At 40.6% G+C, this 19,246-nt stretch overlaps 2 protein-coding genes across 2 annotated transcripts; one reads left to right on the top strand and one right to left on the bottom strand.

Annotated features, from left to right (window-relative positions):
• Positions 1 to 3,292: 3,292 nt before the first annotated feature.
• On the bottom strand, positions 3,293 to 6,136 carry LOC127307307 (vacuolar protein sorting-associated protein 20 homolog 1). The gene is made up of 6 exons (XM_051338040.1): positions 5,906 to 6,136; positions 4,925 to 5,077; positions 4,613 to 4,765; positions 3,903 to 3,986; positions 3,601 to 3,772; positions 3,293 to 3,491 (listed from the first exon to the last, which is right to left on the bottom strand). The coding sequence occupies exons 1-6, from the start codon at positions 6,005 to 6,007 to the stop codon at positions 3,466 to 3,468; spliced, it is 690 nt and encodes a 229-aa protein (XP_051194000.1). The 5' UTR covers positions 6,008 to 6,136; the 3' UTR covers positions 3,293 to 3,465.
• A 3,617-nt stretch (positions 6,137 to 9,753) lies between these two features.
• LOC127307306 (uncharacterized) lies at positions 9,754 to 17,744 on the top strand. Its single transcript, XM_051338037.2, has 14 exons — positions 9,754 to 10,000; positions 10,155 to 10,478; positions 10,632 to 10,775; positions 10,858 to 10,941; positions 11,029 to 11,066; positions 11,175 to 11,216; positions 11,502 to 11,555; positions 12,926 to 12,985; positions 13,886 to 13,945; positions 14,389 to 14,487; positions 15,047 to 15,106; positions 15,579 to 15,662; positions 16,187 to 16,335; positions 17,347 to 17,744. The coding sequence occupies exons 1-14, from the start codon at positions 9,852 to 9,854 to the stop codon at positions 17,359 to 17,361; spliced, it is 1,362 nt and encodes a 453-aa protein (XP_051193997.1). The 5' UTR covers positions 9,754 to 9,851; the 3' UTR covers positions 17,362 to 17,744.
• Positions 17,745 to 19,246: the final 1,502 nt, after the last annotated feature.

Here is a 19,246-nt window from a genome sequence, read left to right on the forward strand (position 1 = left end):
TGCCGGCATAAATCGTATGCGAGTGGCGAGTGGCGAGAGAAGAGAGTGGCTAGTGTGTCACTATAGAGAGTAGAAGAGGGGGACGTGCGCGAACATTTTCAGCCCAAAACACAGGCTCAATATGTTTGCGTCGGGCCATGGACGTTTCTGTCCGCTCAACGGTTACGATTGGATCAGTCAACTACATAAAATGAGTATTACAGTTTTACTATTACTGAATTTAAGAGGGCTGGTATGTGCGGGATCTCGAACCCTAGCGTGATTGCCCTCAATTCCTCAATTATTCTTTGATTTGCTTCCCAGTTCTAGCAATTCCCCTTTCAGGGTCTGACACTGCAGCCGGCAGCTGCTGCCGTTCCAAAATTGCGTGAGGATTGGGATAGGCAACACAGCACCGGCATACTGCAAATGAACCTTCTCGTGTCTGGCTCATTTTATGTGGAGTGCATATTCCTCGATCGGTTGGGAAACGTAGACATTGGGCTCATATAGGTACAGCTACAACTGTAGCGCACTTCATTGACAAATAAATGTTTGGGGTGTATATGGAACATATCAGCTGCTTCCTGCAGGAACGGTCATGATGTATAACCGCAAAATCAGACTAAAACAACTCTGACGCGTTCATGATATACGAAGAGAAGAAGACAAATCGGCTAAAGATGCAAGTTACTTGCAGTGTGCGTTGATTGAAGCTTACAGTACAACGCAACCCTGTTTATCTCACAAGCATGACCTAGTTTGTCTTGTAGTTCTGAATAGATATGCATCATGCCTTACCCACAGCTGAAAGTTTCTAAAATTTCTGCACGAACCTTCTGAACAGAACTTGTGAACTTCTATTACAGTATTATTTTTGCAAACAGAACCATGTGCAGCTAAGATATGACCCTCTTAATACAATTGTTCTCTTCAGTTTAAGAAATATTACCTCCGGCTAATATAATCCTAAAAAAAACTCCTTAGAAAAATATCTTAAGGCATTGGATAAATGATAGACAAGCACAACCAATACAGTACCATCTAATAATACAGCTGATGAACTGTGGTTTAGGGTTGCTGAAGATTCCACATGATGATGTACAAAATGGAGTAATAAAGGTGTTTGTGTTCCACGATGTACAAAATGGAGTATATCGATCAAATTCAGACTTAACAGATAATAAGGATACCTTTTGAAGGAGAGGCCCATACATACAAACAAATATAGCTGATGGCTTGTCTAATTGTAATAATATAGCTGGTGAACTGTGGTCTGGGTTGCTAAGTTAAAAATATTGAAGATGCCACAAAATGATACACTCATCAGCCCACAATTTGGTGGGTAATAATAAAGATGAATCCATAGTCATTATATGCTACTCGCTAGGTGTTGGCATTTCAAGGTACAAATGGAGTAATATCGATCAAATTGGGACTCAAAAGATAATGAGGGACATTTATTTAAGGGGAAAACAGCAGGATAGGCCAATAGATACAAGCAACTTTCACTAGATGTTAAAAAAAGATGTTCAGACTAAAAAAACATGAAAGATAATAAACCTATACTGCAAACAAATCTTCCCCTGCCTGGCTCGTTTCATGTAGTGTGCACATTCCTTGGTTCGGAAACATAGACATTGTGATCCTAGGTAGAGCTAAAACTGTGCCACACCTTAGTGAGATATAAATATTTGGAGTGTATATGGAAACATATCAGTCATGATGCATAACTGCAGAATCAGACGAACACACTCAACCTCGTTCATGAGATACGAAAAAAAAGGACAAATCAGCTAAAGATGTAAAATACTTGGCAGTGCATTGACTGAAGCTTACAGCCCAGCGCAAAGTTTATCTCACAAACACGATCTAGTTTATCTTGTAGTTCTGAGTAGATATGCATCATGCCTTACCCACAGTTGAAAGTTCCTGAAATTTTCTACATGAGCCTTTTTAACAGAAATTGTGAACTTTGTTTTTTGCAAACAAAACCATGTGCACCTGAAATATGACCCTTTTGATACAGTTGTTCTATTAGGTTTAAGATAGAAAAAATCCAATTAACAAAAGTATCTTAAGGCATCGGATAAATGATAGATAAGCACAATTAATATATAACTGTCTAATAATATAGCTGATGAACTGTGGTTCAGGGTTGCCAAGTTAACAATAATGAAGATACCACAAAAAGATACTCATCAGCCCACAATTTGGTGGGTAATAGTAAAGATGAATCCAGTCATTATATGTTATAGTACTCACCAAGTCACTCGGTGTTTGCCTTTCAGAAGGTACAAATGGAGTATATCGATCAAATTCAGACTCAAAAGATGAAGGATTTTTTGAGGGGGATAACAGTATGAGATGCCCATACATACGAACAACTTTCACTAGACATTAGAAACAGAATGGTCAGGCTAAGAAAACTGAAAGATAATACTTGACATAATAAACATATATTGTTAGAGATAGAATCTATTAACTTAATTATGAGTCCAATGATATCCGAATGTAAGATTGGCATGATATATGAGGTCCAACCAATGATACATGCATTGAATTAACTATTCTAGTCTTTAGTAGTACCACCTTTCAAAATGTGTGCAGCTAAGTTAAAGTTTAACTGTTTAACTAATTAATCTGTTATGAACCACGTCACTTCAGCCATGAAATATCCTGTGCAATTTTGTGTACCACATAAAAGATATGCATGAATTACGGTCTATAAACCACCCATAATATATCGATGAAATTCCTTACCTCCTCCGTATTATCTAGTGCATCATATGGGTAACCTTTTGATGCAGCACTCCAGATCTTAATCCGTCAGGTCATCGCTCATACTGAACAGCTGTCAAGTTCCAATGGCTGCATGAGATGATGCCTCAAAATGCACGCGTTGTTCAAGCGTCAACCTCAATGTGATCGTGTAACAGCTTGCCCAGCAACAGGGACAACTACAACAGGAGGCATGGTCAGCAGATTGTGAGCCCACACAATGTCTCTGTGTCAAACTTATTTGTATAACGGCAGAAATCGGAAACAACATGTGTCAAGTCAGCAATGTTCTACACTTCTACCCTGAGAGCAAGAAATGTAACGGTTGCATACCTGGGTACAAGGTAGCCCAGTGGTTACAAAATATCCAACCAATGAAACAGAATTGCCATGAAACAATTTTGCTGCAGCTATCTATGGGAGACAACAGGGATCTGCTTACAGCATGCTGCAAGCGCAAATCAGTGTACAAGCGACGATCAAGAAACAACAGGACATCTGGTACCATAATTTAGGATGAGATTACTGAATATACAACAGGCAAACCATCATTGCATCAACTGATAACTGAGAACAGCATTTTAGATTCTGTACACATTGAAAATTATGAAATGACAGAAATATAGTACAATCAAAAGGAAGATAATTTACAACTCCTGCAAACAGCAGGACTTGAAGTTCCCTGTTCAGTTCAGCTCCATCCAACTAAGCAGGTAGTGGTTCTTCCAAAACTGTCAATTCAAAACACATCATCAATGCACACCATGAAAAAATATTACGCAGTATATGCCAATGAAACAGGGTAAACTATGAAAATGGAGAAGGAGCATGAGACAAAACCTTTTGTTTTTTCTGGAGCTTCTGGCCTCTTTGGTGCTTTAACGGGTACATCAGGAAGCTCAATAACATCATCAACATCTTCAGCTGGAGCTTCAGTGTCAACTGGTGCATTAGTTTTCTCTTCAGGTCGTACCGCAGTAACAGGAGCATCCGGCAGAGAATCAAGGGAAAGCTGCAAAGAACGGCGACTATTAAGTTCGGCAGAGAAATAAATGCTCATTTAAGTTCAGAACTCGAGGCTTATCATGTTGGTAATTTTGTCAAAATGAACAACAGATGAAAATGAAGCCTTTGGGGTAAACCTCAGCTTCCAAGTTTTCGAATTCAGCCATGACAGCCTCCTCATCCTCAGCAGATAGTTGTTCGCCAAGAGCGGCATTTATTTCCTGCAATCAATATTGGTCCATAAGCGACCTAAGAACGTAAACAGGTCCATGCAATTGTAGTTGGGGCATATACCACAACAAAAGGTAAAATTTATTATGCAGAGATCCCGAGAAGGAAGTGGTAAAAAACACATGCAAGTATAAACAACTTCTCCAAGAGAGTACCTTATAAAGAACAGATGAAACAAACTTTACGGACATTGACCAACAAACACACAGACATCAACAACTAAATATAATAGAGATAAAATTGCTACTGTACTTGTATTAGGGTGACTTCAATAAGTCACAAGTTCAGAGACATCATATGCTGTAGATCAGTACATGTTTAAGCTGCAAACTACAAAGCTAATTACATATTTATTTAAACAATGTAGCAATGAAATCAGTAATGTCACATTTCCAGACAACTATAACAGTTCCATGAGATGTATATATTCTAGCTAGTTCCACCCAAGTAGATGGAAACAGCTTTTACAGAGATTCGAGGTGCCACTTGAAGTTTAACTTAGGATACCGTTGGAGAAATGAGACAGTGACTTCCAAATCAGATGCATTAAGAACCTCACATGAATAAAACATTACAAATACAGTAGCCAGTGGTCGGGTAGGTTTACTGAACTTACATCCTGATAAGCCTTAGCCTCAGCTGTGTCATCCATTAACTTTTGGACATCGTCGATGTTTATCTCACTCTGTATAGACTTAAGGGCAGCATTTCCAGTCTTTAGGCTTTCGAATACAGCCTTTTGCTTACTTGCTAGTTCAATGTCTGCTAGCTACAACGACCGGAAAAAAAGTGTGTCAAATCATAGCTCGAAACTAAGAGAATTAATGCTAGTTAGATCCAATGATGGAAAGCTGAAAGAAAAACCTTATGCCATATACATGGACATGCAGTTCATTACGATCCATAATTTATGTAATAAACTACTAACCTGCTGTTCAACATTCAATTGCCATGTATCAACTTGTTTCAGCAGCTCTTCCTGGGATTTCTTCTTCTTCAGTGCAATCAAAGCTCTGTCTCTCTTCTTTTGTTGAACCAACTGGCGTGCAGCTTCCTTTTCTGCTTCGATGACCTTCTCAAGCTGGAAGAAGGAAGGTGAACCATGCGTATAAAGAATCAGGACCATGCTAATTGTCATTAGAAACGGCAATACCAGTGGTTTAATGCGAGACAAGCTCAATAGTTCATTCAAAATAATGAATACTTCATTACAGCACAACAAAGTTCTATCCACCTAAAGGTAAACTCAAAGGTCGAAACCTTTTTTTTTTGTGGGGAAACAATTTCTTCGCACAGCATGCTAGTACGAAAAACCTGATTGTTTGCATAAGCAAACAACTCCCATACCACTAACATTGATAGCCCAATATAACGGTGACGGTGACGCACTATTAAACACACTAGAAGCCAATCAGGTTCTCACAATATGCTCCGGAAAGTAATATCCTGTTATTTGATAGCATGAATGTCAGAATGTGTAGTTGTCACGGACATTCACTTAAAAAAATCACTAGAATCCGACCCAAGACCTCTACTCTTCTATTGGTTACACTCTCAGCCATTCTAAATCTGGATCAACTGCTGTGAACCCAAAATAACAAACAGCAAATCAATCCAAGAAAAGCAGGAAAACTGGGCCCTCTTGGCAAAACTAACTAGGTGGAAAGGTTCCTCTCCGTTCAGTTGTAGAAACAACTAAACCTAATTCCAACTACGCCCCGCGGTTGCGTGATGAGCGTGGCCACCAAATCTGATATTATCTGGCCCTGGGGGACAAAATTGGGGATCAATAGACTACAAGAACTGAATATCAGGCGATCAACAATATAAACTACAACGATTCGATGGCACAACAGGGACGGGGGCGGAAAATTAGATCATCGGATTGGGCGGGGCGGGAGCAGGAGACCTGCTGCTGGAACAGCGCGAGCTTGCGGCGCTGCGTCTTGAGGGCGACGATGGCCTTGTCAACCTCTGTGATCTTGGGCTTCTTCACGAACACGTTCCCCATCTTGCTCTCCCCGTGTATACCCCGTCCGACCACGGTTTCGCCGCCGGCGGGGTAGACGACGGCGTGAAGGAAAGAAGAGAAAGAAGGAAAGGTGGACTGCGGGAAGAGACGCCGTCACGGCATCACGAGTTCATGTATTAAACGGAGCTAGGCTATTCGTTTTGGTCCATGCGAACATTGCAAACAGTAACACAAACAATCCCCTCAAAAAAAAAAAAAAAAAAAAAAAAAAAAACAGGAAGACAGAAAAACTCAACCTAGCGGGCCAAGGCAAACACACTCGCGGCTGACCGACTTATTTCAGCCTAAATTTAAGCCGGAAATGTGGCTCATTTTTTTAAAAAAAAATCTTTTGTAATTTCAGAAATATTGCACCTTTTTATTTTATAAAAAATATTGTGTCATCGGCCTAGCCGATCCCGACTCGGACATTTCTATCTAGGCGAACCCAAAAGGTGGGATTCATGTTTCCCTAATCCGACGACGTGGCCGAAAGCGACAAGCCCTCGTCGGGCTGGAGAAACCAGAAAAGCCACGATTCCTGGTCGTCGTGTCAAGCGGCACCTCTGTAATCCTAGCGGGACCCGAGGAGCCCGGTCAGGTTAGGCGAGCCCGATAAGTCCCCGGACAGGGATTATATCGCTTGACGCTCCCCTCTTCCTCCTCTCTCATTTCTCTTGTTTTCTCTTTGCTGTTCGAAGACTCGGCTGGGTGATTTCTAGGAGATTTTTACCATTCCTCCACCAAATCTTGTAGGTAGAGCAAGTAGAAAGCAAGAGAAACTAGGATCTACTAATAAGATAGCTCGTGAAGGCGTTTTTGTGGTGCACTTTTGGAGCAATGGTGGTGTTGTGGTGGTGGTTCTTGGTGTTGTGTCGTTGAGCTACGTGGTAGTGGTGATGGCTGGGTGACGCAAGACCGCTAGAAAGAGGGGCTTCGCATGCTTCAAGGGTAAACCCGAATCTCTCGCTAATTACAGTTTGCCATACTTATTTATGGGAGGCTAAAGGGTATTGTTTAGTTAGCTACTGAATATTTCTCAAGTGGATTGGGCATTTTTTAAGTTATGTATCGGTCTTGCGGTATTATTTATTTATTTGGTAATATTTAGACCATGTCCATGTAGTTATTTTTATTTATTTACTTTGTATTATTTAGACAGTATACTGCCACGGTGCATAGCATTTGACGAAAGTGAATTTTTTAAAGGTCATGAGACATTTTTGATTTACTGAAATTTATTGTTTACTAGTGATCTGAGTTGGAATTGCCGGCCCCTCAAACATGACGTGTTAATCACTTGAAGGAGTGGTTGACAATAAATTTTAGGGTTAATCCTCAAACATACATTGTCGGTGTGCATGCGTTGTGGACCAACTATGGTTTTAAAAAATTCTAGCATTTTAAGATAGAACGGACATCTCGGTGCAATGGTTACAAGCGTGTGAGCGCAAGGGAACTCATCCATCGCCTTAATGCTTCCCGATGTGAAGGGGGTCACTTAGCATAAAGGCGAGGGTGATCCAGGCCACAGCACTGAACCAACTGTGAGATTGTTTTATCCATGTCAGAGTCTGTGTCACACGTTGGAGGAAGTGGTTACGAATCGGCAGAGCGATCATGCAACAAGAGGAGATGGTGATAGTGGCGAGGTTGATGGTGATGATGAAGAAGGGCACATGCAGAACCTAAGGAAAGAGGACGATGTGGATGGATTCGTAGATGATCTTGATTCCGATGACTCAGATGAATAAGAGAACGAAGAAGAGGTCTCGATCCCTTCTTCACGGAATCGGGACTTCTCGGACGCAATGACCATGAACAATGGCCATGATTTCGCCTGGGAGTATCACCAGAACAACATCTCAACAGGGGCCACATATCCCGACAAGAAAAATTTGCAGGAACCATTCACGCAGTTGGCAATGTCCGGGCAAAGGGTTTTAAAAACAATTGTGTCAAGTCTGAAATACTTGAGAGTAAAATGTAGTAATGATAGTTGTCTCACGAGGGTGCACAGGTAGTTATGAAAAACATTGAGTTAAATAGGAACAACACCATAAATCGAGGGGAACAAACCCATGTGTAGATAGAAAAAAACATGATGGAATATACGGAACAACCGCAAAGATTGAGGGGAACAAAAACATTTGTAGTTAAGAACAACATTGAATCATATGTGAACAACCTCATAGATTGAGGGGGAACACAACCATTTGTAGCTAGGAAAAACTTAGAGGCATATTAGAAACAACACCATAGGTTGAGGGGAACACAACCATTAGTAGTTAGGAACATGTTGACATATATATGTAGGGAGGAACAACTTTGAGTCAAATTGGAAACAACCCCATTTGATTGAGGGGAGAAACCAATTTGTATCGAGGGACAATTTTTTTGTCTTATGGGAACAACCCCATAGATTGGTAGGGACGTAAATATTTGTATTTAGGAACAACTTAGAGGCTAATAATGAACAAACCCATATATTTAGGGGAGCAAAAACATTTGTAGTTAGGAACAAATTTGAGTCAAATGGAACAAGAACAAACCCATATGTAGATAGGAACAACATGGAGGCACATAGGGAACAACCATTTGGATTGAGTGGAACAAAAACATTTTTATTCAGGAATAACTTTGAATCATTTGGGAACATCACCATGGGTTGAGAAGCGAACAAAACCATTAGTAACGAGGAAGAACATGGATCATATGAGGAAACAACCCCATAGATTGATGGGAACGAATTTTTTTATAAGGAGGAACACCTTTGAGTATATATGAGAAACAACATTATATGTTGAGGAGAACAAACTAATTTATATAGCCAGGAACAACTTGAGGCATACAAGGAATAATCTCATAGGTCGAGATGGACAAACTTATCTATAATGAGGAACAACCTTGTAGTTTGAGGAAACCAAACTATTTATTATGAGGAACAACTTAGAGCAATATAAGGAACAACACAATAGTTTAAGAGTAACAAAACCATTTATAATGAGAAAGAAACCTGTAGGCCGAGGGAAACAAAACTTTTATAATAAACGATAAACAAAAAAGGAGTACTCGGGAAACCATACAAATAAAGAAATGCGAAAGAAATCAAGAATACAGAAAATTGAAGATAAAATATAAAACAACTAAAGCATAAAGAAAGAATGGAACAAGAAATTATAAGCATAAGAAACTAATCTAGGACACAAATAAAAAATTAAATAACACAACTAAAAAATGCGACAAGATGAATAAAACATACGTTTTTCACTATATAAAACAGAGATGTAAAGAAATGGACAAAGAAGAAATAATAAAGCAATTGAAATGGAATAGAACATAGGAAAACGAAATATAGTAGAGAGAAAAATGGAAATGAAATATACCAAAGAAAAAAAAAAGGAAAAGCACCTAGACGTGTCCTACTTTTGGTGGAACTGCTAGACTGCAAAGTTCAAACATAGCACGAAGCCACGAACGATCAAAGCCGAACGAACGAGAGAAGGGAACTGGTGAAAAAAGAGCCCACTTTGGACTAGTACAAGTAAAGCCCAGTAGCCCAATTTTTTGCAAAAGCCCAAGTCCTAAGAGAGAGAGAGAAGGGGGTGGTGGTGGTGGTGGTGGTGGTGGTGGTGACTCAAGTCACCACCCCATAGTGGTGGTGTACTGCCTGGTGGTGAAAGGGAGGTGGGTTGGCTGTCTCTGCCTGATCGAGGTATAAAAGGAAGGCTGAGATGTTGCCCGAGGCCTCTCAATCCCCTCTGCCTGTTCCTCCCAAATCCCAATCCCCAACGCCGCGCCACCACCGCTAGCTCTTCTCTCGCCGCGATCGATCCATCCATCCATGGGGCGCTACTGCGAGTTGGTACCTGAAAGCGTGGGCAAGCGCGGCGAGATTATCGGCCCCGTGGACTATGGGTGCGTGCGGCGGCTCCGTCACCGGCGACTCGTCACCTATCTCTGGATCAACGGTTTCAGCGACACCTTCAGAGGGTATGCCGCGCGCGCATGTTTCTCCCTTGTTTCGCTTCCAATCATTCTTTCATTCATGCATTGCGCTTGCGCCTGCGCCTGCGCGCGCGCCGTCTTCTCAATTCTAAATTGACACACCTCACCCTGCGTGCGTGCGTGCACTTGCTTATTTCAGGCTGCTCAACGAGACGAATTCGTTCATGAGCACCATACATCTGTCGCGGCTGGTGGAGCAGGGCCTGTGGGGCGACGCCATCGCCTACATCTCCCGCTTCCTGGGGCCACCCATCGACCCGCAGAGCGACGAGGCCAAGGTCCTCCACTACTTCCTCAGGCATCACAAGGCATTCCACAGCATGGTCACCGGCGACCACGACATGGACGTCAAGCGCCTCTACCAAACCTACAAGCAGTACCCCAAGCATGATGACTCTGTATCCCGAGATGCACTCAGGGTGCGGTCCATCACCACCACCCTACTCTACTCGGAGCAAATCAGGTATACACTGTTAATTAATTTCCTATTTCTATGATCACGTCCTGCAATTCTCCCTCTTATATAGTCCCCGATCTCTTGTGTTGCTGCCTACGTGTCCTCCTGTGTTCCTGAGCCTACCTAAAGTATGGTTGGTATTAAAATGCATGTTCCTAGGGCCTCCCTGGACTGGGAACGCGTACGTCTAAAGGCATCGGATATCGTTGAGGACTTGGCAAATAAGGTACCAGAGTTGACAAGCCTCGTGGTATTGCCGGGAGGCTCAATGTTTCCGCACGATGTACTTCCCATAGGGTTCGGGTACGCCCACCACTGGTTCATTTTGTCAATGTATACATTCTTGCCTACTAGCAACTGACGACTGTCATCTAACCTTTGCTAGCTTCCGCCGGAGGCGCCACCTGAAGCAATATTCACTGCCAAGGCCTAAAACACTTGCCAAGCTTTATCTTGAGAGGAAGAAGATGTAACCACATGATCATATATCCTAAGATAGACACTCTTTCTGCTTCTTGACAAACGCACTCACCTGTAAGTTCCTATCTTACTGCAGGATATCTTCTTCGCCTGAGCATCACCCGTTAAACCGAGGTATATATACTACTGTGTTTGCGACAAGCTTAGGATTGAGAAATGTAACTCCTAAATTCTGTATATTTGAGGCAGTTAACATCTGTATCTACTATTCTCTGGTGGCAGGATTGACAGATAAGACGAGGAAGTGGCTGGCAGATATTATCGGTAAAACTAGCCTCTTCTCTGCTAGTGTCCCTTGTTTTGCACCAACCATGTCCATCTGTACTCAACTTACTGTTAGTAGGGATTTATTTGGTACCCTGAGGCCTGAGAACACATGCAAGCTCCGATGCCATTTTATTTTCCATGACGAACTTCAACACCAAGAAAATCTTTCATCTATTTCTACTTTATTGCACAAAATAGCTGTACTTGCTGCCATTCCGATGCTTGGGAAACCCCTTTGATTATGTGTATCTGTAGAAACTGATGAGCCTGTGCCATTTTCAGATGAAAGTTTACAAGCTGGTTATCCTTTGGAGCTTAAATCAAGTGGGAAGAAAGGTAATTTCACACTTGTTTTGTCCAGCAAAATTTCAGCTTACTCATTTGACATTGTTTAGCTTTTCATTTTGTCTAATCCTTTTCGGCCACCTCCTATTTTTGTAAATCCAACTTCAGTGTTCTCTTATCTTTCATTTCTAGTGTCATACTTTTCTTATGGGATTTCCTGTTGATTTATTATTTGAGAACTACTATGGACTAACTCTAGCCGCAGTAACTTTTTTTCCCACTGTACCTCTTTTTCCATGCTGTTACAACCAGTTCTTTATTCTTACTGCACATATTTTCTTATTTGGTAATTCTAAATTTCTCTCTGATGTTTATGCTTCAGATATTCCTCTATTATGGGGGATGTTCCCATTAACATCCCAGTGATGCTACATTCTGTTGAATTCCCTACAATTTTGTTGTTGTGCACATTGGTTGCACCTATGTTTAGAAGTTATACCAAAAGTTTGGTCTTTGCTGGATATTTGTTAATTGTTTGGCATGCCAATGTTACTAGGCCAAATCTAGTTCATTTTTAGCCATATATATTGAGTTGGCCCACATACATATTGCCGGCTAGCCAAAAAAAAACATTGATATTTGCATGCTATATATCGAGATTGGCAAATAGACTGCGTAGGAATATTTCGTGATTTCCTAATATTGTTTCAGACTCCACCCATCCCTTTTTACATGGTGAACAAGTTTTTCAAGGTTCAACTTATCCATCAATTTGACCAATAAAGCGTGGGTCATGTGCTACAAAATTATATATTGTTGAATTAGTATACGGAAAAGGTTTCCAGAGGTATAATTTGTACGACACATTGCTCATTTTTATTGGTCAAATTGATGGTCAATGTTAGATCATGCAAAAGGATGCCATGTAAATAGGAATGGAGGGAGTTGCTTTCTCTGAACTGTATAATGAGAAATCTGAGCCAAAGATGCTTTACCGATGTATGGTTGAAATTTCAGTTAATTAATGGTACCATAGAGATAGAGGAGGTCTGTTTCAATTAAAAAAATTCAAGTGTACTTCACCCTGGCCCCACCAAATATAATACAAGCAATGCCTGGCCCTGTGAGCCTGTGACCCATTAGCCCTGTAACACCTTACCATTCCAATTTCTGTTCCACTCCTTACCTTTTGGTACCTGAGTCCATTGTTGCCCTTGTTTAAATAGGTCATCTTTCAACTATCAGCGATAAAGGCATTTTCCCTTGACGTTTCCTATCTGCCACTCTTTCATTGGTTGCCTCACACTTCATGCCTTCATTTACATGATAATTCTTGATTACATTCCTTGTCATGCTTGATGTTTCTTTAAACTTTAATAGTGTGGTACTTCTGCTAGATCTTACATTCCAATTTGTTGCAGATGCACCTGTTGCTCCAGATTCCCAGACTACATATAGTACCTTGGCAACTGCTGCTACAGGTAAATAACCATTTATAACTTTATCAATGTTCCATCCTATATTTAATTCCTTAAATTTTAATTGTTAAAGAACACCGAATGTACTACTGAACAGGCTATGAGCATCATCAGTAATATATTACACACAGTGTTTTTATGTTTCACACATCCATTGTCCTGAACCTGTGATTGTTTGGCATGTGATATTCTGCTGCATCCCTCATTGTTTGGTATTCGGTTCCTCTGCACATTGTCTGCTCCTAGTTGTAGAACTTTTGCTGGAAGTTCTACTTCAGAAACCTTTTCCCTTGAGCTTTCTACTATCATTCTTTTGTGGGTTGCGTCACAGTATACACCTGTTTTATGTGCATGATGATAACTCAGTTCTATACTCCCATGTGATGAGGTCATCAGGCTTTGATGGTGTTCTTTGATCTTCATTAGTACCTGCTATCAATTCTTAATAGGCGAAGGCACTTCAGGTGCTCCTGTTACTGGAGTCCAGCAGACTGTAAACATGATAAGAAGTGGAAAAAGTTCTGGGATCTCATCAATGGCAAATGCTGTTAAATTATTTCACCAAACGTCAATCATTTTCATACCAGGAGGAAACAATATCTGTTTAGTGAATCCCTTATACTGTTAGTTGAGAACTTCATATGATAGTCATGTCAAGTGACTGTATGTACTACTTATAATAATATCAATACATGACCTCTTATCCGACTAATATAAATACCAGCGCTGGAATCATTTTCCCTTGATTTTTTCTATCTGCCACTCTTTCAGTGGTTGCCTCACATTTGATGCCAATTTTTTTTGTGTGATAATCTTGATTGCATTCTTGGCTAGGCTTGATGTTTCTTTAAACTTTAATAGTGTGGCTACTGTTGCCAGTTCTTACATTCTGATTTGTTGCAGGTGCACCTCTTGCTCCAGATTCACAGACTAGCTTTGTTACCTTGGCAATTCCTGCTACAGGTAATTAACCATTTTAAAACTTTGTCGATGGTCCATCCGATAGTTAATCCCCTAAATTTTCATTGTTAAAGAACACCGAATGTACTACTGAACAGGCTATTTGCATCATCAGTAATATACTAAACATAGTTTTTTTATGTTTCACGCATCCATTGTCCTGAACCTGTGATTCTTTGGCATGCGATATTCTGCTGCATCCATCATTGTTTGGTATTCGGTTTCTGTGCACATTTTCTGCTCCTAGTTGTAGAATTTATGCTGAAAGATCTACGTCAGAAATCTTTTTCCTTAAGCTTTCTACTGTCATTTTTTTGTTGGTGGCACAATGTACACCTGTTTTATGTGCATGATGGTAACTCAGTGCTGTACTTCCATGTGATGAGGCCATCAGGCTTTGATGGTGTTCTTTGATCTTCATTAGTACCTGCTATCATTCTTAATAGGCGAAGTCAGTGCAGGTGCCCCTGTTGCTGGAGTCGAGCAGACAGTAAACTTGACAAGCAGTGGAAAAAGCTCTGGGATCTCATCAATGGCGAATGCCGGTAAATTATTTCACAAAACTTCAATCATTTTTATACCAGGAGGAAACAATATCTGTTTAGTGAATCTCTTAGTAGAGAACTCCAGATGATAGTCATGTCAAGTGACTGTATGTACAAATACGAGATTGGGCCCCTTCTCAAAGATGGAATGGCCCAGCCCAATAAAGGAGGGTTAACGTACGCGATGCCTTCCATTTGTACGAATCGCGAACATACCACGCACAACCAGATGTAGAGCCAAAATTCACTGGCAGACCAAGTCGGGCACGTGCGGGATCCTGAAAGTAAAGTATCTATCAGCCTAGTGTACCAACCACGTGGTACGACAGGCACTCAAAGACCTGGCGAATGAGCTTATAATAATATCAATACATATATCAGCGGTGGAATCATTTTTCCTTGAATTTTTCTATCTGCCACTCTTTCATTGGTTGCGTCACATTTCATGCCAATTTTGTTTGCTTGAAAATTCTTTATTGCATTCCTGGTCAGGCTTGATGTTCTTAAAGTTTAGCAGTGTGGCGACTGCTGCCAGTTCTTAAATTCTGATTTATTGCAGATGCACCTGTTGCTCCAGATTCGCACACTATGTTTGGTACTTTGACAAACCCTGCTATAGGTAGTAACCACTTCAAAACTTTGTCGACGTTCCATCCTGTCAGTTAGTTCCATAAATTTTCATTGTTAAAGAAGACTGAGTGTGAACTAGTTAACAGGCTATGAGCATAATCTGTAATATATTCGCCCTATTGATTATACATAGTGATTTTATGTTCCACACGTCCGTTGTCCTGCACCTATGATTCTTTGTCATGCGCTATTCTGCTGCATCCCTCATTGTTTGGTACTTCGATTCCTATGCACATTGTCTGCTCCTAGTTATAGAACTTGTGCTGAAAGATCTACGTCAGAAACCTTTTTCCTTAAGCTTTCTACTGCCATTCTTTTGTTGGTTGTGTCACACTGTTTAACTGTTTTATGTGCATGACGATAACTTGGTGCTGTACTCCCATGTGATCATCAGGCTTTGATGGTGTTCTTTGATCTTCATTAGTACATGCTACCGTTCTCAATAGCTGAAGTCACTGCAGGTGCTCCTGTTCCTCGAGTCCAGCAGACTGTAAATTTGACGATAAGTGGAAAAAACTCTGGGATCTCATCAGTGGCGAATGCAGGTATATTAGTTCAACAAACATCAGTAATTTCAATACCGGGAGGAAACAATATATGCTTAATGGACCCCTTATACTGTTACTAGAGAACACTAAAAGTATAGTCCCCACATTTAAGTTTCATTACTTCAGTTGTACGACTGATTTTGCTGCTGGGATGCTATGAGCTGTCCTCTTACCGCCTAGTTCTATGCAAGTTGATTTTGGAGTGGAGTAGCCGTGTATGAGTATTTGAGGGTTGCATTTGCATCTGGAAGCTCTATCAAGCTTTGTGTGCTGCAAATTCCGATGCAGTTTCTTGCCTGCAATTTTTTTTTTACTTTATATGGGCCATGCTGAAAATTCTAAGATTTCATCATAAACTAATGGAAGTAAATTAAGTGCATACCATTGTTCTCATGCTTGCAAAGCCTTATTTATTCACATTTGGTCCTTGGAATGCTTGCTGTTAAGAGAATATATTACGCAAAATATGAGTCAAGTGTAATTCGACTTTGTGATCCTTAGCATTATTGATTATTGGGCAGGCACAAGCAAGAATTTGGGTCAAGAAAGTGGTTATACTGAGAGCTCTTACCAGTTTTCCCATCTAAGAAAGAACACAAGGTCAGAAATGGCAACTGAAGAGGTTTATTCGGATGCAAAAAGGCAACGGACTACCAAGCCATTTGGTGAAGTAAGTATGTCAACGTACCGGGGTTTAGTTCCTTTTGCAAACCATTTTTTTTAGTAAATATAACATTTAGTAACAAGATGGCTAGTGTTTTATTTCTTCTACACTGCCTAGAATAATAGTTTGACTAAGAAATTGAGTATGCAGGACTAAGCTGTGCGAATCTATTAGTTACTCCAGTATGATATGCAAAGTTTCTTTCGTGCATAACCAGGTAGGCTGAAGGTTAAATCAACATCAAACAGCAGCACAAGTTGTGGCTACTTCAGTTCATAGGATAGACTTTAACCAACTAATTTTTTCATGAGTGTTAGAAATTACCGCCTTTTCCAGTAACCGACCTATCATTAATTTGGACTTAATATAGTAGAAACAAACTACAACTGTTTGTGCCATTTTTTCGGGAAACTGTCAGACACTCTGCATATTCATTAAGAATATTGAAGTACTTACAATACCTCGGTTAAAGTGGAAACAGTGTGAAACCCCCACAATTCGGCACTTGGATGATTTGCCATTAAAACAAGTTCTGAATCCAAACGCAAACTCGGTAGCGCCTGCTTGTCAAGCTCCCTTGAGAAGACAGCAACTCGACTCCTTTGTTAGGACTTCTGCTGTTCTTCTGCAAAGACTATTCAATTAATTAAATTATAGTTTCACATTTTCACCATTGCTATAAACATTTATTGTAGAGTACTTCCTTCTTTCCATAATTCTTCTCGTGGTTTTAGTTCAAATTCTTGTCGTTCTAATTTGAACTAAAACCACGACAACAATTATGTAACGGAGGGAGTAGCATTAACTGAGTGTTTGGCTGCTTCCCTTTCTTAATAACAATAAATATTGTTTTTGGAACTTAGTCAGCTGCATCACCAATAGAAGTTCCAACTATTCTTGATTAATCACCATGAGGCAAACTTGAGTAAACAGCTTACTATGTGGTTTGAATTTTTGTGGTTGTGCTGTATGAATTTCCCTGCCTTGGACACTATTAAGATGCTCCTTTGGATGCAGGTGAAAAGCGATTGACATTGCGCACCTAACTGCCTGATGGGCGGGCGAGGCGGCATTGACCTACTATTGGTGCTTTTGGCAGAACTAGCGGTACTGTTGGGGCTTGGAACTAGGCTGTTCTGATGCTGTTGATGTTTTTTTTTTTTTTGAGTGTTCACCGGGGGAGGCGCAAGGCCTCCACCTGCATAATTTTCATTGAAATCCCCAGGGTTTTACAGCAGCATTGTACACGGGGACGAGGGAGGCAGCGCCCAACGCAATTTCTACGTCAAACCTGATTTAGGACTAAATCGAACCCACTTTACAAGTGCGTGCATAAAATTCTGTAAATTATAAGTATGAGAACTAAATTGAGCTACAAGAACAAGTATAAGGACTGATAATGTATTTAACTCTGATCAAAACCCTGGGTCGTAAGGAAAGACCAAAATAGTTGTGATAAGGAAAAAGAAAGTCGAAGAGATCTGAACGAGAATGTTGGAAAATGTTCGTGGCAATGGTGTTCGTAACCAAAGCTTTGTAGCTTCTGAAAGACGCAAGCCGGTCTTTTGATATGCAAGTGGATGCATCAACTTCGCTTACCTTTCGGTGCTCGCTGCCGTTAGTGCTCTATGCCCGATGTAACTTACACCTGGATCTTCAGGAAGAGAGAATGTTCCAAAGGCCCATGAGCGTTATTCCAAAGACCTGCAGCCACCGTGATAATGATTGGTCTGCTTTGTTTGTTGACGGCTCTTTTGATGACGATGGAAAAGGAGGTCTAGGCGTGATTTTGAGAGATTTAGATGGTGGAGTTATATTCTCAGCTCACCGCAATGTTTGTTAACCACGGAATGTGTCGTTCCGACGAAGCCTCATTGGACCGAGACAAGCATCATGGAATGACTTGTTACGTCCGGATTCCGTCCAGTTGGTGCAGAGGTGTGATGTTTTCAGTTGGAACCTTAATGAGTTGATAATAATTTGAAAATTTGGAAGATGAAGATCCGCTTAGAACTAAGATTTGTGCGTGGTGTCTTCGTCGGGGAGTGACCCTCACTAAAGATAACCTTGCAATCGTAATTGGCAAGAAAGCAAAAAAAATATGTTTTTGGATGAGACGATAAAATATCTTTTCTTCCAATATTCGATCTACATGGCCAGCCATCTAAATATGTTCTACCTTTTATCCACCTCGTAGTGTTGCGAATATTTCCGGCAACTGGCTCAATGGTGTAGGAGTGATTGCCGTTATTTGATCGATATGGCCATGTAGAAATGACAAGGTTTCTAATAATAAATGTTCTTCTCTTTTAAGGTCATATACCGATGCACAGCTATGCTCCGTTTGTGGTCATCTCTACAGCGGGTGGACCATCGAGATCTCTTTACGAAGATGTCTACATGATTGGAGGATACGGCGAGGGATATTTTTTCCTAACATGGATAACAGCGTGATCTGTGGATTGGCTCTCCTTCGTCGCAGTCGTGTTTTTTTATGTTGTTGAACTTTCTGTTAAGAATTTTCTTCTTTAGTTGGTTTGTAATAAATCGATCTTTACAGTTGTGTACATCCTATCTATGTAGATGCCAGGTGTAATACTTCTTTTGGGTAAAAAAGCGCCCTTTATCAAAAAATAATGATGCCCTGGAAGCAGAGATCAACGCAGTAATGGAGGGTTTGGGGCTAGTTCATCAGTGGTTAGACGGTCGCATTATCTTTCAATCTGATTGTGCTAAAAAAAGGAGAATAAACGCAACTGGTCATATGTTGGAGGAAGTAAACCATCTGATTAGTCTCCGTGAGGTCAAGCTCATTAAGATCACTTGACATCGAAATAGGGTAGCTCATAGTCTAACAAATTTAGGTAGAATTGGAGATGGTACCGCATGATTGGTACATCAATATTCAGATGATATA

The sequence above is a fragment of the Lolium perenne genome, chromosome 6 (genome assembly GCF_019359855.2).
Source record: "Lolium perenne isolate Kyuss_39 chromosome 6, Kyuss_2.0, whole genome shotgun sequence".
NCBI lineage: Eukaryota > Viridiplantae > Streptophyta > Magnoliopsida > Poales > Poaceae > Lolium > Lolium perenne.